The sequence below is a fragment of the Ixodes scapularis genome, unplaced genomic scaffold (assembly GCF_016920785.2).
Source record: "Ixodes scapularis isolate PalLabHiFi unplaced genomic scaffold, ASM1692078v2 PGA_scaffold6__148_contigs__length_123643588, whole genome shotgun sequence".
NCBI classification, from domain to species: domain Eukaryota; kingdom Metazoa; phylum Arthropoda; class Arachnida; order Ixodida; family Ixodidae; genus Ixodes; species Ixodes scapularis.
Genome location: NW_024609881.1, coordinates 121,716,397 through 121,742,915, shown reverse-complemented (window position 1 = coordinate 121,742,915; position 26,519 = coordinate 121,716,397). Strand labels below are relative to the sequence as shown.

At 44.8% G+C, this 26,519-nt stretch overlaps 1 protein-coding gene across 3 annotated transcripts in view; it reads right to left on the bottom strand.

The window, feature by feature from the left end:
* Nucleotides 1-2,214: 2,214 nt before the first annotated feature.
* Nucleotides 2,215-26,519, bottom strand: part of LOC8023141 (transmembrane channel-like protein 5) — an 85,804-nt gene continuing 61,499 nt past the window's right edge. For all 3 annotated transcript variants that reach the window (XM_029988532.4, XM_040221550.3, XM_029988533.4), the window contains exons 6-18: nucleotides 25,448-25,612; nucleotides 23,274-23,399; nucleotides 21,137-21,288; nucleotides 20,734-20,884; nucleotides 20,019-20,177; nucleotides 19,786-19,928; nucleotides 19,089-19,152; nucleotides 15,429-15,637; nucleotides 11,662-11,865; nucleotides 9,423-9,578; nucleotides 7,554-7,632; nucleotides 5,268-5,349; nucleotides 2,215-3,784 (exon numbers count right to left, since the gene is read on the bottom strand). In XM_029988532.4, the coding sequence (XP_029844392.2) occupies nucleotides 3,615-3,784; nucleotides 5,268-5,349; nucleotides 7,554-7,632; nucleotides 9,423-9,578; nucleotides 11,662-11,865; nucleotides 15,429-15,637; nucleotides 19,089-19,152; nucleotides 19,786-19,928; nucleotides 20,019-20,177; nucleotides 20,734-20,884; nucleotides 21,137-21,288; nucleotides 23,274-23,399; nucleotides 25,448-25,612 (1,860 nt within the window). In that variant the 3' untranslated portion in view covers nucleotides 2,215-3,614. The remainder of the gene's footprint in view (nucleotides 3,785-5,267; nucleotides 5,350-7,553; nucleotides 7,633-9,422; nucleotides 9,579-11,661; nucleotides 11,866-15,428; nucleotides 15,638-19,088; nucleotides 19,153-19,785; nucleotides 19,929-20,018; nucleotides 20,178-20,733; nucleotides 20,885-21,136; nucleotides 21,289-23,273; nucleotides 23,400-25,447; nucleotides 25,613-26,519) is intronic.

Genomic DNA, 26,519 nt, shown 5'->3' with positions numbered 1-26,519 from the left:
GGGTGCGATGATGATGATAGCGGGAAAACTGGGAAAACTCTAGAGTGGAGACTGCGGCCGTCTAATTTTTAAAACAATATAGTTAACATCGAAGTGTAAAAAAAGAAAGTAAATTGCTATGAAAATATTTAAGAAAATTAGCTTATGGTTCCGATTTTGTTTAAAACAGTTAGCGTATTGACGATAAAAAATAGTTTCGATTCGTAAGCCTAGGGCGTGCGGGGCGTGCGCGAACTACGGGGAGCGCTTCTCAAACTATCATCATCATCATTTGTGACGTCACGGGTGGGACAAACTGGGAGAGACCGCGCAGATCTCGGATACCTCAGCCCGTCAGCTTGTTTCATGCACTGTTTGGGTAACGCGCGTCAAAGCGTTTCAGACGTATTTATTTCGTGAAACGACGTTTGTAGTAGAACATTTTACCAAAGTTTGAAACTGCACATGGCACGCATAGTCGTGCCAACAAACACTTGGCGCTGAGGTGCAAAGCGCTCGTATGGTGGTGTGCTGTTCTCCACCCCAGTTCAAAAAGCTGGATGATGAAAATAGAATATACAGCTCTTTACCCCACCACAACATCCACCACGGCAAATGGGGTATATTTCTTATCATGATTCCGACAAAATAAAACAAAAAAAAAGTCTAATTAAATTGAAAATAGGAAAGCGAAATTCGAGAACCTATCATGTGCAGTAAACACCTCAGTGAGAGCGACTCAGTGTACCCCATTTGTTCCAATATGTGTTTTGCAAGTGCTGGTCTCTTATTATTTCCGAGTTGATACCTTTTTTTAATTTTGTAAACCAGCAAACAAACACTTCCTCAAAATAATTGGCAGCAAGCAGTGGCTCTATTCGAGTAGTTTCAACGAAATCCCTGCTTATCCACCCGGTCAAAGCAAAATGTGCAAAAGCCCTTGCGATCAGTTTTGTAAGTCGGCGACACTTCAGCGTTCCAAGAAATGAGGAACACGCCTGGTACAAATTACTACCTTTTGTATGTTGAATTTTTGCTGTCCCAAATGCGCATAATGCGTGATACGCTTCTCAGAGAGCGATTCAATTAGTAAACAGTTCTTAGTAAAAATAAGTAAGAAAAAATTAATCAATCACCTGAATTTGCCGGACCATGACCGGAAATTTAAGAATTCATGAAAATTTGTTTTTTTTTCGAGCAGAAGTCACGATGTGACAAACTTCTTTGCCACGTATTTGATTCGGGAGGAGCTTAATGTCAGTTGCTGACAAGCATTTGCTCGGCAGCAACTGTCGAGTCGCACCTGGATAGAAGCGTTGGAATCGGCAAGCTTAATGTAGCTAAAACAAGTGTGCTGTGCTTTGCAACACAACTGTGCACTCGTGTACAGCTAAGAAGAGAGCACGTCATTTACTCTGGTGAATGCAACACCTTTTTCCTACAGCAGCCTCCACAGATCCAAAAAAAAACAAGAATCAGAGGTGTTGCGAACAGCCTGGATGCACGCCGTGCAAGCTGTAAAGCGAATTACCAGGCATGTTTTTGAACATTTTAAAGTCTTTCTAATATAAAAAGCAACTTTGAGGCACTGCTATTTATTAGAAAGATCACTCACAAAAACATTGTATGCGTTTCTTTAATAAATAAACCGTTTTTAATCGGCATAAATGCAAACTAACGTAGCCACTCAGTGCTTTGACATGGTGCGTCGTCTGCTCGCATCCTACCAGCTGCGTCACAGGAGAGCACCTGCCAGGTGGCGCCACCAGAACATCTCGTCCCCAAATTCTACTAAAAGAAAACCAGAAACCAAAATTGCTAAAAACGTACCTAATAAAAAAAAATAGTCAGTGTGCAGGCAAGCTGGTGGAAGTGTACCATGATGAATTTAACCCAAAAAGAAAAATGTTTTTTTTTTTTTTTTGCTACTCAAAATATATTTATTTTTTCAGCCCTTCTCGGGTTAAACTCTTCTTAGATTCGTCAATTATCGACAAACTGTGTCACAGATTGTACAGCTCCAAGATTCACCCTTCAAAAGCACTAGTGAGCATAAATCTCACGCAGTTATTAGTACGAACTGGGCCACCAATGATCGGTTGCCAAATAGGAGGCGAATCGTCTGATGGTGACTAAGTCCAGTATTTTCATTTTGGTCGCACACGGTATTATTTAGCAGAGTATAATGGCACGCAAATGTGCCACAGAATAACAAAAACAAATGGTTTCAAGCAATCTTGTTCAACAGCATTTTATTCACGCATACGACGCTTCCGTCCATCGAGGCACTTGCATATCACAAAAATCGACACCTGTGCGCTGTCTGCCATAAATAAATAAAAACATTGTGAGCGTAAGCAAAATAAATAGTCCCCATTTACACCACCTCACACCAAAGGCACGTGCTGTAAAAACAGTTGTGATCTGGAAGCAGACAGAGCATGTGACACAAAGCTTGCAAGGAAGAAAAAAAAGGAAGGGCTAAAACATAATGTGCACCTTACCGAAGGCTGTACGCGGAACTGCTACAATTTCCTACACGCAGAACTTTTACATTTTCCTTTACATTGGGTCAGAATGGCTACCATTGCGTCGTTCTAGACATACCCCTGAAGGCACACACGCAATATACGCTAACTTAACAAGCACTACGAAACGCTGTAGCAAAACTTTGGAAATCGCTTATGTTGGACGACTGTCCCGTGCAACTATAGCACGCAACTATAGCACGCAACTATAGCACAATGTTTTGGAGTGGCACGGAATATCGGAGCACAACAAAGTCTCGTTTATCCAATTGGCTTTGTAAACTACCAAGCCGCTTGGACTACGAATCCCGCGCTTAATCCAGCCAACATAAAAAGGCGCGGGGATAATAAGCCTCACGTTTGTGTCTCCACTTCTTTTCTTTCTTCTCGAATCTTTGTTCCTTTTTGGTGGCAGATTCGGCGGAAATTCCTCTTTGGCACAGAAGTAGTTGCAGGCCCCAATCTTGGTCCTGCCTGGTTCTCATTCCTCAAAAATTTGTCCCCAAAGATTCCCTAAAACCCTCGTTTTGCCTGAGATGCCATGAACTTTTGTCAAACGTTGAGATTTGACTGGTTTGGAGAACCTTGCAACATTTAACAAGGCTCGACAAAGTTCGACTTCAAAACAGTGTTGTCCAATACACCAAAATTTCGAATCTTATGAAAATTAATTTATGCAATAGTCTATGTTAAATTTGAAAAAAAAATTTAAAAACTTTTAAGCAACTAATACTCTATCACCAGGTGGCGATAGACTAATAGTCAACATTTTCATTAATTTATTTAATTAATAAAAAAGGATAAATTAAAAAGAATCATGTAATAGTCGACCTTGAGTGGAACTTTGCATTAGACGTTAGAAAGAGTTGAATGTGAGTGAAATCAAATCTCAGCAGGTTTGCGACATCCCCAACACTTGCTTTCTAAACAAGTTCTCCCTAAAATTTGCTAAAATCTTGCTTTCACCGGTTCTCGTTCCCTGAGAGTCATCTCTCGAAATTAGCCAAGAACTCTGTGTTTGTCCGGTCCTCATTCCCTAAAAATCTTGCTTCTGGCCGGTTCTTGTTCTCCAAACTCTTCCCTAAAACTTCCCTAAAAACGGGGCGCTCAGTTGGCCAGGTAGCGGAAGCCTTGCTGGTGCTGTGGCCGTGGCAGGCTTCCCAGGCTCCGCTGGGGGGACCCCTCGGCCGAGCTGCCCCCGCTGCCCCCTCCGCCCCCCGTCCGCTTGCGCAGCGTTCCCACGGGGGTCAGGTCCCTCGAACCGTTGCGGGGACGCACTGTCGAGCACGCGAGAACATTTCGTTAGCATATATCTACAGGGTATCCCCCCAGAAAAAACTTAGATTTGTTTTTACTTCAAAGGCAAACTACGCATCGTCAAGCGTTCAGCTTCCACTGCACGCGAGCACCTCTCGCGTTTCTACTTTGTCCCAACAAACCAGTCCGACATCGCACTGATTTGTTCGGGCAACAAAGAAATGTTGCGGCAACAGTCATGGTACCGACGTTGTGGTAATGTTGATGTAACTAATCTGGAAGCAAACTAAGGATGCGACAATGACGACGGAACCAACGTTATGTCAATGTTGCTGGAACTAACTTTGTGGCAATATTTTAATATGGAACACTTGCGGCGTCACTGTTGATGGAAACAATGTAGTGCACATTAAAAAAAAAACAATGTTGCGGCAACATTACAAAGAGAACCAACATTTTAGCAGCATAAATAAAACCAACATTGTGTTCATGCGGACGAAACAAATATACTGGCAGCAATAGTAAAGACAACATCGTGCTACGGGTGATAAAACCAATTAATGTGACGCCATCATTACAGCCACTGTTGTAGCAATGCTAATTAAAGTAATGTGTCGATGTTAGCTCCGTAACATTAGCCCAGCGTCGGAACGCGTCAAGCTGCCAACTGGCAGATTTGTTTAAAGCCCCCTCGTCACAATTGTACCTTTTGTGCCGAAATAAAAAATCCCTCTCTCTCTACATTAACACCAAATGCCTCGTCGGTTCGCCGTAGAATGTAGATCATTGAGAGAGCGTCATTTCAAAGATCCAAATTACGCATCGTTGCCTGGCACGCAAGTGGTTCTCCCAGTCTCGGGTTTTACCGTGTGGAAGTTTCACAAGTGTGCCTGCATTTGAATGCTTGCATTATCAAAATATTGCGCCCCACTATTTGTGGCATACGTGTATATATATACCACAAAATATGCGTGGCATATTCTTGCATGCCGCGGATATTTTTACGTTAAAATAAACAAACTAAACATTAACCAGCGATGAAAATGTGAAAGTTGAGTATGTTTTGGACTCAAATCGGCGGTTCTTCGCAAAGCACTCACTGTTGTGAAAAATGCTTCCGCGAGAGGACTATGACGGCATGCCCTCTGTGGCCTTAAGAACATCATACTCGATTTGGTACGAGCTCAATGTCCCTGCTACTAGATGATAGTGAGTTGAGGCCCCGGAGTTGTAGAGTGCCACGATCCGACGGCTTTATTACGGTTATTGACAAGGCGAAGGATGAGCTTCGGTTGCCCAGACTCCAGCGTGACCTTGCTACATTCAACGACGCTTCGATGTCTAGAGGACCTCGAGCAGCCAAAACACGGCGGAAGGTACGGAGTGCGTGCTGCAGACGTACGAATGACATGCCCTGCAGTGACTACACTCCATCGTCTACTACACGAAGCTTCGAAATTTGGTCGGGCGTCGCAACGACAATATTGTGGGGCGAGTACTTACGGGAGCCAAACTTCCGGTCGGCCGATCGCTGCTCCATGGCCTTCTCGAACAGCTGCAGCAGGAACACCTTATCCTTGCCCTCCTGCGCACAAACGAAAATCAAGGATACGACGCGAGCTCTAAAACTTAAACATTTTCACTTTTAAATGCGTGCAGCTCCGGGGGCTTTAGTCCAGAAAATGAGGCAGGTGCCTCATGGACACTCATTTTTGCATGGCAAACTATTTTGGTTGTATTGTATGAAGACGGAAAGTAGTGAAACAAAGAAATGAAGATGCCCCAGATGATTACAGCCATCTGTAACTAAAGCAAATCACCGGAGTTTCAGATACCATGTCCCAAGGTTCCAAGCAAACTGCAAAAAATACATGATTAAAAAAAAAAATCAATATAATTTAAAAAACACATTTTTTTGGTTTTGAATTACTGTAGCTAGAAATAGTGACTCTTTATCACCACATGCATTTTCAAACATGGCAGATTGTTTTATCTGTCTGTCCAATCACAGATAACAATGCGGGAGAATGAATTGCCTGAAATCTAAAGTACAGAAGATTAATTAACAACTTTTTATCGATGTATCCCCCGCCATACTAGAGCAAAAGCAGCTTGATTGTTTTTACATAACTAAAACTTTTACGCGTGTCCTTTCTTCTTTTTTTCTTTTTGTGTGTTTCGATAACCTCGCAATAAGACATTATTTTTCTAGTTTCTGCTTCTTTCTTTCACATTCTGACTTGCTCGCAATAGGACGTAACTGACAAGCGAAGTGATAGGTAGGATGAAAACTCAGTGTTCCAATTTGCTCGGAAGAGCAATGCCTTCTGCAAAAGGATCAGCCCCACATAAATCTTTCTAGCGAGATGATCTTGTGATTTCAGTACAAAACAAATGCATATCGAAAGACTCAAATAATAGACAGACATTAAACACAAATTACCCGAGGAATTATTTTCGAGGGAAAGGTTTCATTTAAACCATCGTAGTTCATTAAACCATCGGAGTTTGGCAGGGACTTGGATCATGACGCATGTTTCGTGCACGATGGATGGATGCTAACGCCCATACCCATTATGATGGGCGGTAGCTTGCGCCACCTAGCCTAGAAACCAAAAGGAACCAAAAGTGTGTGTCCTTCATTCACCCTTCCAAACAAATTTTTCTTCCTCTCAGCCTTTTTGTGACATCACCAGGCAGTGTGGGATATCGTAGGGACAACCATTGGGGGATCGAGCAAAATAAAACTAAAACCACTTCCCACGTCTTCCCCCCGGCGACGAAGCTGCCAATTTTCCTTCGGTCAAACCTTGTCGGCGTTACCCCAGCACTGGACCCACTGAGCGACAGGGTGGTGACTTCGGCCCGGAGCCATGAAGGAGGGAGTCCCAATTTTCCACCGTCCCGTCCGTCCCCAGCTGCGCTTGTTAGTTTTACTTCGTTCAATTCTCTCAGATTAATTTCCATCAATCTTTTAATTTCCTCTTTGCGACTGTAGTCCTTTTCTCCACCGTTTTTCCATCCTTGCTGGCAAAAGCCGGCGGCCCTGTCAATGTTGCACGAAACGGCGACTGCCAATGTCGCTTGACTTGATTTTGAAAAGCGCATGTTAGGGACGATTCATTTGCTCCAACAAATAACTTCGTAGTCCACAAGCAGTTACGACTACGTTCGGTTCTGCCACTTCAGTAAGTAGCTTTAAAGAACAGCTCAGCCTCTTCACAATACAGCTTACCACAACAGAGTGGCGCGAAACAGTCAGGCCGACAGCATTCGCACTCGTCACTTTAGGTCCATTCGCACGCTTGCATTTAGTTAGGACCAAGTTCTCATGATTTCTTACGACGAGAAAACACACTGGTACGCTGGTGCCATTTAAAATGACCCCAGAACTGCATTTCACTAGAGCGAAGCTTTTGCAGGTATTTATGAAATCTAATGTATACTATTTACGAGAAATGGTAGTTTATAACATTGTCAAAAGATTTTCGAGCCAAGAAAGAGAGAACGATGAGGAAAAAGAAAAAGGAAATATACTGAAACGCCAAATGTTCTACGGCTACCCTACAGATGGCACCAGTGTGGTTCCTCGTCGTAAGAGATATTAAGTGGTTTTGAGGCACACGATCGTAAGCAGTCGCAGGAACGTGAAGCAACCTCTTTCCTTTGCCCGCAACCGAACTCGGAACATTTACAGCTGCCGCGAAACAGTTGCGCGAACTTCCGCATCCACGAATCGGGAGCGCAAAACGTCAAAACAAAGCCGGCCACGACGCGGCGGCCACTCACCAGGACCAGCTGTTCCTGCAGCAGCGCCACCATCTCGCCGTGGGCCGACGCCAAGGCTCGGACGTAGTACACCATCAGGCTGCAACGAGAGTGCTCGGTCGGTCATGTGGGGGCGGGGCTCAAACGGGAGGTCGTGTCGTGATCCTTATATTCATTAAAGAGAGGGGATGTCCGACCGAGCCCTAGTAGATCCTTCGGAAAAATCCCGCAAGGCCACCCATCAATCCCACATTGCGCGGCACGGCTCGGGCCGTCCGGTACGCTTTGTAGTTCCTGGAAGTGGCTCCCTGTCCACTGCATGTTCGGAACACAAAGGAAACAGAAACGTCGTCCTGCCTTATGAGAATGCAAAATGCTCACAAACACAAACCTTCTATTCGTGGGTAGTCCTCGACACGCCGTCCGTCAGATTGCCGTAGTGCGTCGAAAAGGCAATCGGAGGCGTTTTTCTGGAATGGTCTATTAGGAACCTAACGTTTCAGGGCCTACTCGGCCTCTTCTTTAGGGGACGACATTGGCAACGGCCGTTGAGGAGCAGAATTTTAATGTTTTCGCCTTTCAAGGTGGTGGATTTGTCTACGGGTTAGTGATAGCGCGAAGCGTGTTGAATTAGGCGGATGATAAAGCACCGAGGGACCTACTGATGTTTCCTGGCTTAGTCTGAATGTGCCACGATTAAGCCTTCGTCGGTGCTAAGTTTCGACGACGATGATGTGGGTGTTCTCGAAATCAATCGAAACATTGGGTCCCCAATTGCTCAGACTCGGTTGGCTCGAGTGCACGTCTCCCCTTTATATTTAGCCTCCCCTCAACCGGACAGATCTCTGCCAAACATTCACGTTGGGTCCTTAGGTTACCTGGCCTAGAATCTTTTCACAGAACGCTTTCCCTAGGGACAAATTGAAGTGCCAGAGGCGTCCCCGTTGTCAGGAGTCAACCAATCGGATCGCCCGGAGAATCTAACAGATGGGTTCTGTAAGTCCGAGAGGCCACCATGCAGAAAGTAGCGGGACTCGTCTAGTCTTTCGCAAAACCCTGCAAACCCGTCGAAAAAATGGACAGGAAACGCCATCTGTATTGGAGACCTACGGGTCGCATTATTTATGAAAAATCAACTCGCCACATGAAGGCCGCCTCCTTTAAGAAAATGATCTACAGTTTTTAAAACTTCTTATTTTTTATAGATACTTATTCGCATCAGTGCTGCTCAGGGTAGCAAAGTTTACCATAGTCACAGACAAGGTAAGGACAACGGGGAGGAGGTTCAGTTGTCCCACTGCCAGCGCGAGCTTCCTACCTCGACAATGTTTCAGCGTCTCAGGCCTAGCACGAGAGTACGAAAGAGGTTGGCAAGGCTACGCCGGGCTCCGTATCTACTACACTTGGGATCTCAAACATTCGGGAGGCAGTGACAGAAGGACCAATAATCTAAACCCCACTATTGCCCCTTTCCTTTTTCTCCATTGCCAACACACACACAAACGTTTGGCACAAAATATTCAAGCGTCAAGCTAGGGCAAGACTGAGTTGGCAAGGTCATTTTAGCCTCTTATCTATTACACTCTGTATCTCGAACATTCGGTCTAGAATGTTCGAGTGTCAAAAATTTTGGGTAAGAGTGAACGCTCATCTTCTAGAAGTATGAAGACGCATCACCTCTCGGCCATGAGAGTGGCAATAGGATGGAAATGTTTCCAGGACAGTAAGTTACTTATCTAGGGACAGTGGTAATATCAATGATCTGATGAGCAATCAAGCATGTGTCCAGAGGGCTGTATAGACTCGCGGCATGCTGTCCATTTGTCGTACGCGCCTCCGTCGCACCGGTGGCCGCGAGTCGTCGTAAAGAGGCTTTCCGCGGCGTCCCACCTGAGCACCACGATGGCGAGGAAGGCGATGAAGGGCGAGAAGATGAAGTTCATGGCGCGCCTGGTAGCCCAGAGCTCGATGTTGAGCAGCTGCAGCACTGCGCCGTACGTCGTCTCAAACTGCTTGAAGGGCCCGCACACCGCCGAAGGCTTGATCCTGCATGCGGGACGGGAGGGTCAATGGTCCAAAACTGCAGAGACGAATGCCTGACAGACCCAGCTGTGGGTCGCTCGGGCCTACTAATTAGAGCTCAAGGGAAAACCTTAATCTTCAAAAACAAAGAAAATATTTTTTTCTTGATCTATAAGTCACAAACAACGTATATTGTAAGTACTACACCCAGAAAGTGCACATTTATTTAGTTGCTGTGAGACTAATATTTCTGAAAAATGTTAAGTACAACATTTTTTTAAGGGAGGGCATCAACCTAAATTTCAAATTTTTTTGAAAAAAAAATATTTTGTATAGTTTGAAGTGAGCACGTTGGTGAAGTTAATTAAAAACAGAAAGAATAAACGTAGGGGTGGACAGAACAGCACCTCTTCCGTACGTCGTACAGCACGAAAGAGGTGCTGTTCCGTTCGTCCCTATGTTTATGCTTTTTGTTTTTATTTATTTTTCGATTTTGAGGTTTTCGGTTTTAAAAATTAATTATACACTAAAACCTGGGTTTGGGCTAGTTGGTCCCTTACCGAATAAAAGATTAAAAAAGGTTTTTAACCTTTTATTCAGTAAATATACACCCTTACACCAAATTTGATAACCATATGCCAAATAGTCATGTTGATATAAAATATTTTCAACACATTGTGAGGCAGTAACAAAGTAAAGGAGTTCAGTGCTTTAATGCATTTTTCTCAGCTCCACGTTTTGCTGTAAATTTCATACGAAGGCATGTTTTGTTCAAAGGTAAAAGTATTCTGATACCACAATTAAGACGCTTCTGAACTGAAATTTACTGCGGAATTGAAGTGTCTACTTTATTTTGTTTTAAAAGAGCTGCAAAAAGGATTTTGAGGCCCCGTTACTGCCTCTCTGGGGAGAAAGTACCTAGCATTCCAGCCAATTTCACTCAACAGACGTAAGCCTTTAGCCCATGATTTTCTTTGTTTCTCGCCTAACACGATCTTCCACGGAAATAACTTTACAAGCTGCTCCCAAAGTACACGAATGCAATTCATTTCACTTACCCTTCAAGCCCGCTCACCCTCGTATTACCCTTCAAGCCCGCTCACCCTCGTACCGAGAGCAAAATCATACTCGAATAATCTAAACGAGCACAAGCTTATGGCGGCCCTTTGCCAGGAAAACTAGGTATCCTTAGTTTCCTGTCACCATGGAGCCGGTCATGTGACCTCAAGATACCTCTTGCAGATATTCACCAGCAGACCAGCCCCGGTTTCCAAGGAACCCAGTTTGAGAACCCATGCCCCGCAGCAAGGTACCGGCATGCTACAGCGACGCATTGGCACGTGCCGACCTCAATTTATTTCTATTCATTTATCGATACTGCTCATCCCTAACAGGGCCTGTAACAGGAAGGGGGCAGACATTCATAGGTTTCAAGTTCACACAAAATATATGGGAGAAAGCGAAAAAAAAAAAATCCAAAACAATATTGCTCGTGAGGCTTACAGTAAGTCTATAAAAACAATAAAAGAAAAACTATAAATTAAACACTCTACACTTCAAAAGTACAAGAAATATATCCAAACAGTCAGTACCAGTTATCGCTTCCTGAGACAAGAACAAGAAAAACAACATATTTATTGGCCTAGATTACATAAACCTGAAATGACATTTCCAAATTCCTGTCGACAGTTTATCGACACCATTTTCTCGGGAAGCTTATTCCAGCTGCGTGTAGTTCTAGGGAAAAACAAATACCTATATGCATCAATATGATATTTCGGGAGTTTGAATCGGTGCTTATGATTACACCTTAGTTCTTTTAAGTTGCAAAGATGGAGCCTATGGTGGGAACCGACACTGTACGAATAATAAAGCGTCGTTCACATATATGCGACCGAGTACGACCGAGAGAAACCAGACCGGTTTTTAAGCTTCTTGCGACATCTTAGGACCAGATGCACTGCAGCGGAGCTGGTCCTAAGAAGTCGCAAGAGGCTTAAAAACCGGTCTGGTCTCTCTCGGTCTTACTCGGTCGCAAGAGTGTGAACGGGCCATAAGAGATGATAAAAAACTGTTTCTCCTGACGCCAGAGAGCAGCCCGGGGTACCTGATGACGGCGTAACCGAGGGCGCCCGTGGAGAGCACGAAGCTGACGAAGGTGAGGGCCAGAAAAACAGTCTGCGCGTGGACGGCCCTCCAGGGGCGCATGGACGGCTGGGTGCACATGACGCTCAGCCGCTTCACGTAGAACGTCAGCAGCAGCTTCAGCGAACCCACCAGCGGCAGCAGCGGGCAGTAGAACAGACCCACCCTGGGGCGGGGAGCAAGGCAGACGCCGGGGGTTTTATTCTTCGCTCAAACCGGGATGCACGAGTCGGCATCCACTCCAAAAGAATCGGGGCCCACTGTACTACCCGAATCAAGACTTAGAGTACCCATTGTGGGCACATGTGTACTCCAAGTTTTGCTAGCTACTTTGCACGGTGGCTCACAGATGGCAGTAGTCTTCTGTCACGTGCGACAGTGTCTCCATTTGGAAATCTTATTTCCATTACCGTGCAATCAAACAACAGTGAGGGTCACACACAAAAGTTGTGTTGAGCATCCAGGCCACATATGTTAGTGATAAAAGTCTTTCATTCAAATCTTCCAAGAAATTGCTTTTAACCTTTGATTCGGGCATCAAAAGTTGGAATCTAGAAGTTTGCATACATCCTGCATTCAATATTGAGGCTACGTATATTCCGGCATATGTCGTAATCTAAACGAGGAAAATAAAATGAGGGACAAGACGGCACAACAGTCCAGTTAAAGGTTTTGTGTTGTGATGTCTGCAACTTTACTTTTTTTGTCTCAGCATTTGGATACAGCAGTGATTTGACTGGTCCGAGTCATTTTGGAGCACATTTTAGAGCCCCTAAAAGTCCAATTTGTAGCGGAAGAAGCAACTTTTGGAGCATAGGCATATACTTAATTTTCATTCCAACCATTACTAATATTATATATTTACACATATTGGCCTATCAATTAAAAGACCTTTTGTGCAAACTTTCGTTAGAATCGGTTGCACAGCAGGTTTGATTCCTTCAAGCACCAAACTAACTAGCCGTTTAGATCCGTGTAGAAGCTCTAGGCACGGCAGCAATAAGTTGACTGATAAAGGACAGTGCGAACTGCCATGAATGATTACTTTAGGTATGGAACCAAAGGTAGAAAAAGATGATATTCCACAGGCGTCCCACAGGGATCGGTCCTGGGGCCTTTGTTGTTTTTAATATTCGTGAATGATATTGTTTCTGGAATTCCAGTAAAGATCCGACTGTTTGCGGATGATTGCGTTATTTTTAGAGAAATCAAAAGTTCTGCAGACTGTGAAGTACTAAACTCCTCGTTAGAAAAATTGTCTAGATGGTGTGATGACTGGAAAATGTCACTAAATTTATCAAAGACTGTATGTATGTCAATTACTCGAAAAAAGGAGCCTATTATTTTTAATTATTCGATTGGGAACCGTAACCTTCAGAGAGTAAGTTCATATAAATATCTGGGGTTGACAATAACGTCTGATCTTAAATGGAATGCTCATATCAATCAAGCCGCTAGTAAAGCAATGCGTAAGCTTGGTTTCTTGCGAAGGTATATGAGGCAGGCCTCCTGTGATACAAAACTACTACTGTATAAAACTCTTGTTCGGCCAGTGCTGGAATATGCTAGCGTCATTTGGGATCCACATACCTCATCCTGTATTTCAGAACTTGAGCGAATTCAAAGATTAGCAGTGCGCTTTGTGTATAACATGTACTCCTCGTATGTATCTCCATCAAAACTCTGTAATGACGCAGGCCTGGAAACTTTACAGGAAAGAAGGAGAATAAACCGCCTGAAATTTTTTTACCTTATTGCCAATGACGAGCTTGGAATAGAGAAAGATAAATATATAACTTTTTTTTGCCCAAGGTCTACCAGATATACACATAGCAAAACAATAAAGCCATATAAATATAAAAACGATACATTTAAGTTCTCCTTCTTTCCTCGTACAATCATCGATTGGAACAGCCTACCACCTGACGTTGTAAATGCTACCACATATTTTGATTTTTGTTTTCTGTTGTCGCAGCAAGTTCATCCTGCTTGAAAGTATTTCAATGTACCACTCCTGTTACGATCTCGCAAGAGATTGACAGTATCAATAAAGAAAGAAAGAAAGAATGATGTTAGAACGGAGTATTATTAAACACCCAAACTGATGTCCCACTGAAGCCTTAAAGGTGCCGGTAAAGGCACGGGCGCGGGCACCTTATTTTTGAAAGCGCTTTCTCTGCGCAAGTGCTTGTGCGAGCGAAGGATTCTTCAGAACTACGCTTTCGTGCCCTGGCCTTTGCCAGCGCCGATGCCAACTGGTGACAAGGAGCATGTTCTTCGGCACCCCACTAGGTGGCGCTGTGCATTTCACATATTAAAGCGACAGCTTTAAACAGCTCGTGTCGCAGAAAAGCAGGTGTCGGCGTCAATGTGAACGGCAGACGAGAAAGTCCTAATAGGTTGATAGGGTCATGACGTCACAGCCACATGACCTTGCACAAGAATTTCAAACAACCCACAACCCTCATGTGAAACGCGACGTCACGCTTGGAATGAAAGTGATTAAAACGTGACATCTAATGCGAATTAAAAGTTGCCGCATATCTCAAATGATTTCACTTTACAAAGTAATTCATTAGCCTTAAAAAAAAAAAAAAAATGTAGGCAGAAGCGGGATTCGAACCCAAGACCCTTCGGTTGCGAGCCAGACACACTACTGACTAGGCTTGCACGGCTTGAGAATGAGCGGGGATATATATTTAGCTATCGCATTCCATTCTTAAAGACTGACGTACACTTTCCACTTTCCACTTTTGTCTGCCTCCTCCTTTCCTTCATCATCTCCACCTTTTTGCCTTGCCAACTTGACTCCCCTTGCGGCCTGGAGAGGGGGAGCATTAAGAGGATAGTCTACCTTGCACAAAACCGATGTTGTACGACGGCCTTTAAAGGCGAAGCTTAAGTGTCCTTGTGTAATTTGTACAGTGAGCTTGGAGGAACGTTTCGCCTGTAGCACGCGGCTGCGCTGTGGCGAAGCAAGATCCGTAAAATTGCGGTGCCTAATCCGCGGCTCTCGCTTCACTGCAGTGCACCAGTGCACTCAACGAAGCAATCTAACCTACCCAAACAGGCCATAAACATGAAAAATATTGCGCGACTTCCAAGTACCGTCAGTGTTTGATATAGAGATGAAATCGAGTAGTACATTATTAAAAGCGATAATCGAAAGCTACGAAAATTTGGACAAGTTCATCGCAACGATCTGGCCGTATGGTGGGGCCTCAACTACTATATCTTCGGTATTAATAAAGTGCAATTATGACTTGGCACAATGCTGGTGCAAATTCATCAAATTTTGGCGGAATGTAACAGGGTAAGCACTTTGGTGTAATTTGGTGCAGCAATCCCATTGCCAGTATAATGATGTTTTCGAACCAGACCAGCCATATACTTTCTCGACTCGCTATTCTGGCGCATTTGTTTGCACGTTCTGCAATGTATGGTCCGTTAATGCGCACCGAGAAATACAGGAATGTACTACTTCGGTGCCTCGAGCAAGCTTCTAACTGCCGCGATTACCACCTCCTCAAATGCGGTCCCTTGATTTATTTCCCATCGCCCGACGATGTCATAAAAGATGTCGTGCTACTGCTTGCCGCAATCCTGGCGCTAACGCGGCAGCGGAGGTGGTCGCGGCACGTTACTTTGCAGCAAAAAACCCGCGAACGTCCTACCGAGCCGCGGCGTGACGGCAAGACGTTAGCGAAGCGCTTCGACGGGGCCGCTCACCAGACGAGGGTCTGCGTGTAGATGAGGTCGAGGGTGTTGTGCGCGATGTCCATCTCGGGGGGCCCCACCCGGGTGGTGAGGTGCTTGTAGACGGCGCTGCGCACCACCTCGCCCACCCCCGTGGTGAGCAGCAGCACAAAGGCCGTGTCCACCAGAAGCAGACGGTACACCTCTTGACCGAGCCGGCTCTCCCAGCAGTAGCCCTCGCCCTGCACGTGCCGACGGGGAGGAGAAGCATTTAAGCAGCTTTAAAAGGGCACTAACGACCCCCAAATATTTTTTATTTTTTTTTGCCATGCGATTCATTATGGTGTTAGAAGACTACCCAATCAATATTTTGCTAAAGCGCCAAATATATTTCGATTTAAGTCATAAAATGCAACTGCTCGAAACCGAAACTGGGGAGGAAGCAGAAATATAGAGGAGAAAATTACCGCAAGTCACGTGGCTGTCCAACAAGCTGGGAAAAAAGGCACGTTGCGACGTTTGGTCACATTTTGAGTGGGGGAAAAAGGCCGTGTACAATCATATTTTTCTCTAAGATTTGCTCAGGGTGAGTAGACTAAGCTCGTACTATGAAAATACAAAATGTTTTTCTAAAAAGGGCATTTAAGGGGGGACACTACCCAAAAAAGTAAATTTTTGAGCCACTTGTCTGATTTAAATTATATTTACAGGGCTTATTTCTGTTGATGTTGAGAACATTTCTGCCAATTTTTGTTAACCTGGGTGAAGTACAAAAAAAATTGCAAACGTTCAAAGACGAAAGTGGGCGTGTCTGCTTAGGAAAACTATCGTTTTGAAATTACTTATAAATTTGTCGTTTTCATGTGTTACATTGCATTAGGACAGTTCAGAGCAGATAACTATGGAGCTATATTTCTATGTTACACCATCTTTCATGACAAAAAAGCCACATAAACACAAATACAGTTGTTTAGATTTCCATCCTTTGTCCAAACTTTTACTTCTTGAGCATGAAAAATGACAAAAATAAAAAATACAAGCTCATAGTTATCTTACCCTTAAAATTTCACACCAGAGAAACTCATAAAAATGAATCCAAGTTGCGTAATAACAAAACGATAGTTTTCCTAAAGTGAAATTTATGCCAAAAAGTGGAATGAAGAAAAATGTGTTCAAAGTGCTCCAACCTCTACCTTTTCTTTAGCATCGGTGGACCAAAAATAATTTATAAAAAATTAACTATGCAGTGTAAACTAATGAAACTTTCTGGGAATACTCTCTAGATGTTGGTGGATGTAAATATGACATTTTTCAAAATCAACTTTTTTTTGCAGAAATTGTTTTTTCTGGGTAGTGTCCCCCCTTAAAGAGGCAGAAATGAAGTTTATTTTTTTGTGGTCACTTACAATTGCGGAGGAAATAAAAATACCGCGTGACAAAAAAGTGGTGAAAGCAACTGGGCACTTTAACCACGGGAGCTGATTTCAAGTTTGACACCTTCCCCTGCAAAGAATGAAGACTTAAAGGGGTACTCAAGCGAATTTTAAGATTACCATATTTATTCGAATATAAGGCGGTCACGATTATAAGGTGAGGGGGCAGTTGAAGGACCCAAGAAAAAGAAAAAAAATCATCATGTTGCTATACTGAGCTTCAAATATAAGGCGGGGTATCACTTTGAGGTTACGGATTTTTGAAAAAAAACCTCGCCTTATATTCAAATAAATACGGTATCTTTCTATAGTGCCAACTCAATCTATTTACCCGAAGCATCGTAGAAAACCCCAAATTACAACCATGTGCGGCTTTTTTCTCTACAACTGACTTGTAACCATTTAGAACAAATTTGTAGGAATGCTAGTCTTGATATTTTTGATGAAGAGCGTAAATTGCGAAAGTGTGTTGAGGCTATTGTTTTTTCCTAACGTTTCGCTTTTATCCTGTTTAACATTTTACTACTAATTGACTCATTGATAAGTGCGCCACTAAGGAGGCGTTAAGCTGTTGGTGGGTCACTAAAAATAAGAATAAATAAATAAATAAATAAAGCTGCAACCAAACCCCGCCACACGCCCGTTCCCCGAGATGTCTCAGAAAAGGGGCGTGCTGCAAAGTTTGGTCGTGTTTTGATAGACGAGAAAGGCTACGCGTGATTGTAATTTTAGCTTTCCTAGGGTGCATAGATTGAGTTTGTGCCCTAAAAACACGATCTCAAAATCCGCTTGTTTAAGAGTTTGGTCATTCCCAAATATGTCGACTAGAAGGCCTGCCCGCTGGCTGCAAGGAAGGTTGAGACGTGCGACACCGAAACATGCTTCAAGTGTCTGCTAGGATGCCTCCACATCTGTCTGCCTCACGTCAGACAGTCTTGCAGCCGACAGAAAGCCTAAAAATTGTCCTTTTTCAAAAACAACCAGTCTTCTGGTAAGTTGTTATTCTTAAGCTGAGAATTGAGGCTTCAACTGGCCCTTTCACTTTTGCCGAGGCAACTCGTTGACACCCCACCCCCCGCTACTGATAAAACAAACTCGTTCTGCGTTTTAAGCTCACTCTCTGCCACTCTTAAGGCAACCCGTGTAAAAAATTATAATGGAGAAGTCACCTAAACACATAGCACTCCTAGGTTAATTCTTAGGCCACAAGTGGAGCGCCTGTTTCTTCATCCGCTACGTCGATTCGTCTCGGCAACGCAGTCGTGGTGAATCCTAGCGGCACACGCGCCCGCTCTTTGATGGACGAAACAATTTATAAACTTCCGATTCATTCCAACTTTGATGGAAACGATAACAATGAAGTTGCTCATCTCTGTTTACGCAAGATGTTGTGCCCGCAATTGTTGAGCAGACGGACCTTTTCCGGCGCCAAGTGCTTGCTGCATTTACGTCGGCGGACCGATCCGGTAGAGACCAGTAGAAAGATGTGACAGCACATGAATTCTACTCATTTCTGACTCTCATAGTGCTGACGGAACATGCATGCAAAGGAAAGGCACCATTACTGAGTTACTAGGAGGAAATGTGCCTGAATCAACACGCAAAAGAAAACCCGGCAGGGAGTGAGAGACAGTCAGATAAAAAAAAAAGACACGAAAGAGTTAAATTTTTTGGCATAAATATAGGGGCTTTTCTTGCAACTTTTTGTTTCCTACACTTCTTTTATTGGAGCTCAATCTACCCCCAAAAAACCGATTTCTGTCACAAACCTGGATGCATGTTTCTTCTCATTGCTTTCATCATAGGGCAACCTTTCAGCACCTTGAAAGCTTGAGAACGAGGAACAAAAAAAGGGACCATGTGTCGTCCCCCCCCCCCCCCCCTTTTTATTTTGGTTCCAAAATGTCAGGTTTTTAAGACTCTGAAAGTTCACCAGCTCACCTGCATGTAATTCGTTATTTCGTTCAACATACCTTTTCGCTGCCTGCATCAATTAGAATTTCTCAATTGACAATCAGCGGAACAATTTAAAACTAAAATGCTAACAGATTTCTGTAAATGAGGATTTATTAGATAATGGTGACAAATATTTATATTGGGCGATGCCAGTTAAAAGAATGAATAAAATAATTATTAAAAAAGGAGAAAAAGATTTTTGGAACCCACCCAATGGTTCTAAAGAAAGGGAAGTGGACTATAGGGTGAGCGTCAGTTTCCTTGTTATCAACGTCGGCACAGAGAACTGCTGCGGGCCACTTACACGAGGAGCGCTCAGCCAGAAGTACATGAGGACGCCCAGCAAGATGACCTTGAACAGGGTCACCCTGCAACAATACCACCAGAAAGCCAAAGATGGTTAATGACAGCGGCGCGCCATCCTCTCAAACGACACTGCGGAAACAATCGCGCCACAAGAGGCTCCGCTAAGGTGCACCAAAGAAGCAATGAGGCTAGAGGTACTGCGCCGACCGCTAATTACTCCCACGACCTAATTAATGACAGAAGCAGACGGCGTCCACTAATGGGACTACAGCTCAAACGGCGTTAAGACCCGTCCTACCTGTTTAAACCCTAAAGCTAAACACCGAAACCCGCTTCGACGCATCTCCGACGTGCCGAAGCCGTCAACGAGGGGGCAGCACTTCGGCGTCCCTCCGAAGACCGTCTTCAGCATTCCTCCCATCCGACACCACAAGAACGTCAGAGGAGGGGACAATGCTCCGGCGTCCCACTGGAGATCATCTTCGGTATCCCTCCCTCTGGCGTCCCGATACCAGCTTCGTTCGATTTATCGGCACCTCCTTCGCCGGTGCAGAAAAGTGTAGGGCAGTGTATTCTGGTACCAGTGTTGAGATACCACCGGAAGTACACCGCCCTACACTTTTCTGCGTCGGTGCAGGAGGTGCGGGGCAAATCGAACGAAGCTACCGTCAAAGAGGAGGAGACACTTGAGGCACCTGGCGAGGTTGAGGTAGAGGCGTCCCTGGACGGAGTCGATGCACTCCCACTCGGAGAGCACCAGGAACACCGTGGGCAGCACGAAGCAGAGGGCGCCCACCACCAGGGCCACCGTCATCTCGCTCAGCACGGGGATGTCGTTCTGCAGAGAGGGCGTCCGCTCGGCACTCGGAACCGAGGCGACGACACGCCTCGTGCCAGAGTGGGGACTTGCGGATGGGGGAGACGGTACCTTCAGGGAGTTCTTGTCGAGGAGGTAGTAGACCAGCCAGCCCGAGGCGGCCATGATGGCCAGGATGAGCATGTTGATGACCACGCGTGCAAGCAGCCTCGCCACACGAATTCCCAGCGGACGCCGCTCCTCCGCCCGCTGCTCCATCGACAGCAGCTCCTTCCAAATGAGACAACGTGACTCCACGTCCACTTTCAGCCATCCAAAGGGCAGCTCAACTTAGGACCGAGTTTTTGTCATCTCTTACGATGAGAAAACACACTGGCACGGCCTGTGCGGTGACTCTGGAACTGCATTTCTTTAAAACGACGGTTTTGCGGTACTTGCAAGATCTAATGTATGTACCACCTGTGAAGGTCATTTATAACATTGTCAAAAGAAAGATACTATTCCACTGCTACACGATAGATTGCGCCACTCTATTGTAAGATATTTCGAGAGGTTTTAAGGCGCTCAGTCGTAAGCAGTTACGAGCGTGTGAACCAGCCTTAAGCGTCCTAACAGAACTGTCTTAAAGATAGGGCTGTCTTAAAGCACGGCCTCCTTTCGGCTGAAAACATGACGCTCCAACGGCCAACCTCTACAACTCCGTCGGCATAAACCCGGCGGTTGCGCCCAATGCCCAGACTAGTTGCATACGACCTCAGGCCTAGTTGTGCTTGGCCTTGGAACCAGTTCCGTGCAACAGCTCCCGACAGAGGCAGGGAGGTGCTACCTTGAGTTCGTTGTAGATGCTGCGCGACTTGAGGGTGGCCGCGTGGCGCGACTCGATGCTGAAGTCCCAGGCCGAGAAAACCTTGGCCGAAAAGACGTCCTTGACTCCCATCGAGAGCTCGATGTAGTTGTGCTTGTACGACCTGGTCAGGCTGCGAGGGAGGACAAACAAACGAGAAAAAAACTGTGTCACACGCCCACTGACCTCCCTTGTCGGGCCGGGAACCGAACAGGAGGGGAGTTCCCAACAGAGACCTCCTGCTTGTTCTTTACAGTGCCTATCATACAAAGCATGCACGAAACTTGCTTTTTTTCTCGAGGTGACAAGAAGTAGTGAGCCCGGCAGAGCAGCTTCCTTCCCGACACATCACGAGTTCAATCATACGAGCGTGCGAGACAATCACCTGGAGGTGAGGAAGACGAGACAGCAGAGCAGGCATACGGCCATGGTGAAGAGATAGGCGAGTGGCATGTCGTAAGAGGTCGTCCCGCCGGGGGTGACCAGCGTCTCGTTGGTGTAGTGGCCGTAGTACATCACGCTGTCCGCAAACAGGCCCTGCGGCGCAGAGAGGTGTGGTGTCTAACACGGAAACCAGATAACGTAACGTGCTCAGTCTCTCTGCTGCGTCGGTTGAGAGCTCCAAAGGCAGGGGGCAAGGCCGGGTGGAATGCTCGGTGCTTGGTCCTCTACTTTTAGAGCTCAGCTCTTAGGCGCCCGTTTCCGGCTTGAGCGGCGTCGCCGTCGGTGTAACCGCGCGGTGCATCACGGGTAAATTTCCCCGCTAAATTTAGCGGAAAATTTTCCCCGCTAAATTTAGCAAAACAATTCCGCGCTAAATTTAGCGGAAAAATTTCCCCGCTAAATTTAGCGGAAAAATTTCCCCGCCAAATTTAGCGGAAAAAACTCCCTGTAAAATTTAGCGGAAAAACTTACCCGCTGAATTTAGTGGAAAAAATTCCCCACTAAATTTAAGGGAAAAATTTCCCCGCTAAATTTAGGGGGAAAAAATTCCCCGCTAAGTTTAGCGGAAAAAAGTTCCCACTAAATATAGGGGAAAAAATTCCCTGCTAAATTTAGCGGAAAAATTTCCTTGCTAAATTTACGGGAAAAAATTCCCCGCTAAATTTAGCGGAAAAAAAAAATCCCCGCTAAATTTAGCGAAAAAATTTTCCTGCTATATTTAGCGGAAAAACTTAACAGAAAAACTTTCCTGCTAAATTTAGTGGAAAGATTTCCCCGCTAAATTCAGCGGGAAAGTTTCCCCGCTAAATTTAGCGGACAAAATTCCCCGCCAAATTTGCAGAAAATTTTCCCCTAAACGGGAGGCGAGCAGGAGAGGAGGAGGGGCATAGCAACACCGACATAAGGGCGTAGCCTCCTCTCCATACCTTCACCTCCTCCTCCCCCTCAAGAGCTGCGCTCTAATTGGGTGTTACAGGAAGTTGTAAACGGCTTTCACTTTTTCCTTATCTATATTATAACGACCTACCTTCTTCTGTCTCCTGTCCTATTCATGTGTTTGCCGATGACTGCATAGTTTTTCGGAAAATAACTTGTAACAATGACTTAACAACTCTCCAATCTGACCTTGACACTATCTCTGTATGGTGCGAGACTTGGTGTAAGCAACTAAACATTAACAAATGTAAATTTTTGCAAGTTTCCAGAATAACTCAAGAACTCCCACTTTACTATCTTAAAAACCAGTGCTTAGATGCCATACTTCATTATGTGTTTATATTTCCACCAATCTCACTTGGAACATTATACTGCATATGTAATTAATAACACTAACAGAATGTTGGGATATTTGCGACATAACTTTTCACATGCATCTTCCTCTCTCAAAACTGTACAAAACACGAATTTGCCCCAAGCTTGAATATGCCACATCAGTTTGGGATCCTGGCCAAAAAAAAACCATAATTTACTTACTGGAAATGATTCAGAATAATTCTGTTTGTTTTATGCTCTCTAATTATAATAGAACAGCCAGCATAAGCACCATGAAATTTAGTCTTGATCTACCATATCTAGCATCTCGCCGCAAAAAGTTTTGTCTCTCTCTGTTTCCCAAACTATATCACCACCCACACCTTCGTGACAAACCTATTTTTTTCTCCTCAATACATTTCACCTTGATTAGATCATGCTCATAAGGTCGGAGTTCCGTTCTCCAGAACTAATGCTTTAATCATTTTTACCACGCACATCTGAAGAATGGAATCGCCTTCCTGCACCGACAGCAAGCATCGAAGATCATCAGCATATCAAGAATGCATTAGCTAACATTGTAAGGGTATTTTAAATAAATAAATACACTGAGTTCAGACTATAGTTTGGAGTATATGATGCCAATCTTTTTCTGAAAACAGCAGTCTATAGGGGAGTGTGACCTTTACAGAGGTACGGACCGGAAAATAAGATGCTATTTTCTGGAGATCAGTTTCTACGCGGATTTGGAAGCAGCTCGAAAATGAATGCGGAGCTTTACAAAAATGGTCCACTGGACCTGATTGGCCGAGAAGAAAGGCACCAACCGCTCCAGTGAAGATGTTGACGAAGGCCCCGACGTAGCCGACGTTGGTGCCGTTGCGGAAGACGTGCGAAGACACCGCGGACAAGGAACGGTCGTAGATGATCTGTGGCACCGTCACAAACCCCATCTGGCAGACGGACGAAAGGAAAGCAAGACGGCTTTACAGTAGGAAGCGAGGGGCTAAGGCAATACCAACCAGAAGACAAGGTTTTCACTCCCAAACGTCATTGCATTCACGCAGAGTCACCTAGCAACTGGATCAAAAGCGGCGACGCCCCGTCTTGCAGAGCTCCCCAACGAGCGTGGCGCTAGAATGCGGCGACAACAAGACGGACGCGTCTGCCGCTTTATTGCAGACGCATGCGGGTCAGAGATCCACTAACGACGACGTCATGCCTCGTCTTCTAGGTGGTATGTGGTATCGGCCGAGGCAACCAGAGAACGCATTCTCGAGTGTGCATGCCAGCAAAGATTTGTGCACGGAGTGTGGCATCCATCATAGAGTCGCCTTCGTGTTTCCATGCCTTGCCCAAAGAAGACCACCGCAAGTGGCAATTGTCGGTGGATGGCACTTGCCAGACAAGTTATTACGAGCAAAATAAAATGTGGAAAGCCTAAAATAGTTATTCACTAGCTAACATAAATTGTTAGCCCACAAGGTAACCCATATGTTGGTGAACCTATCAATTAGAAAACAAAGAAGTTGTATGAACAATTGGTCAATACACTAGGCAACTGTATGTAGCACAAATATTTTACAATGATAATTTGGAAAAGGAGTACACTATTCAATCAAACCACGTTTCACTCGATAATCAACTGATTGAGATATAAGTTAATCGCTCAAATGACGGCTAATTCAATAACCCATCGATAAGATAGTCAATATGCTATTCTGACTTGTTCATTTTATAATAAATTATTGAGACATCGGTGGTTCACTCAACAATAAAGACATCATGACACCGATACACTAACCAATCAGCCATGGGTTAATTTCATAATAACTTTTTGGGACACCATTACCGACAAATCATACAATAAATTCGTCGGGACACTAACATGCCAACCAATCGGCTGATTTGTCTATCCATAATAAATTACTGGGACACCACATCAATTCGTCAGGACACCACAAGCTGATGGTTCATTCCATAGTTGACGCAACAATTGGAACACAGTTAAAGGGCCCATGAAACGATTCTTGGGTTGGGATAGATCATTTTAGATTGGGATTTTACTAATAGAACATCGTTGAGTGGGCCAAAAGAAAAAAGGCAGAAAGTCAAAAGCCTGACATTCAGTGCGAAAATTTGAAAACACAGCGGACTATTTCGTTCCTCCTCCCCTTCGTAACCGCTCTGCCTTTTCACTGGGATACATCCGCGGTCCCAAAAGCGTGTCATCGGGTCCCAACTGACGTCACACAAAACCGGACCTCATTTAGTCCCTTCACCCCTAAGCTGACATTATGGTGAAAGCTACGCGCTTGCCGGACCAATCGGTCACCTCCGTTTCATCACCTGACTTCATTCTCTGCAGCCACATTTGCCACGCTTACGTGGCAAAAGTGTGGCTAGCCCAAGGGGCACATAGCTTCCACAGCACTGTCAGCTTAGGGGTGAATGGGGTAGGGAAAGAAACTTTTGTCTGAGTTTTGAGCGACGGGCTAATCTTCTAGGGGGACAATAGCTCTCTCCGAGCAAGAGGGGCCTCGCTTCTTTTCCTCTTCTTGAACTGTTTGGTGGAATGCGCGATTTATGAGTTGAGGAGGAAAGTTAAACAGGAAAAAGTTGGAAAAGCGTTTCATGACCCCTTTAAGAGGGGACATGGGCCTAAATTTTAAATTTTTTTTTTTAATTTATTTTTTAATTTTGAGGTTTTCAGTTTTAGAAACTAATTATACACCCTTACACCAAACTTGATAACCATATGCCAAATAGTCATGTTGATATAAAATATTTTCAACACATTGTGAGGCAGTAACAAAGTAAAGGAGTTCAATGTTTGAATGCACTTTTTTCAGTTCCACTTTTTGCTGCAAATTTCATACGAAGGAATCTTTTGTTTGAAGGTGAAAGTATTCTGTTACCAGAATCAAGATGTTTCTGAACTGAAAAGCCAATCAATCTGTACATACTCGAGGTAATCGTTACAATAAAGAGGCCCACCCACCAGCAGGACGGACATGAGGATGTTGAGCAGGAACATGCGCCTGAGGAAGAGGAAGTAGGAGGTCACCCCAGAGCCAAAGTTCCCCTGGATGTCCTTGAGGTGGCTGTGCCACAGGTCCAGGTGGGACATCAGGTCAGAGACGCTGTACTTCACACGCTGCAGGCCCTGCAAACGTGGGTGGCACGACCCAGTCACGGCCAGAGCCACCTCCGCTCGCAACTGGGCTCGCTGCCTCCAGCAAACGTTAATTCTCGAATGGGATCGTAGAGTTCATATAATAAATCTTAAGGAAAAGGTCCCATGCAATCCGGTCGTTTGGTAATGGTGTGGCATAGATGTGGACGTCAATGGTCCCCATGGGTGACCCCGACAGGCCCGTATCGCCAGTGGCACCTTAAGGGGCACTGACACGCCAAAGGTTGTATTCTTTTTAATTGTCTAAAACGATGCAAGTTATAGTCATTGACAAACAAAAAAAAAAGCAATGCAAAAAAAATTTTCTTACGCGCGCCTTTTTATTTTTGGCGTTTATATCTCCCGCGCTCACCTCCTTGCTTCTTTTGATCGGTGACGTCAAAAGTCAGGAAATTTAGAAGCTTTGTAGGCGACATTTCTATAACATTTAATGACGGCGATCGTAAAGCATGTTTTTTAACGCAATTGCGAATGCACTACGGCCTCTTTTTGAAATACTAAAAATCAGATTTCGGTGTGATGTCACTTCCTGCATTTGTATCCTCCCTCGGGAAAACTTGGCGGCGCTCGAGCAGAGAATTATCGCAGAGTCGAGGAAGAAAACATTTTTTTCCCGCGCCGGCGCCCTTCTATCCCGCCTGCTCACCTCCTCCTCGCTTCGGGTCACGGCAGCAGCGGCGCTTTGCTTCATAGCTTGGAGCGGAGGTCCGAAAGAAAGTCGAGTCGCAGGAGACCGCAAAATTTGACTCTCTGCACTGGCGCGGATTGCGCAGGAACTTCCAATTCGGCATTTGGAAATTGTTTTTTAATTCAGAAATACTGAATTCCCAAGTTTCGAATTTTGAGGGTAATGTCCCGGCATCGTTTTCAATCGTTT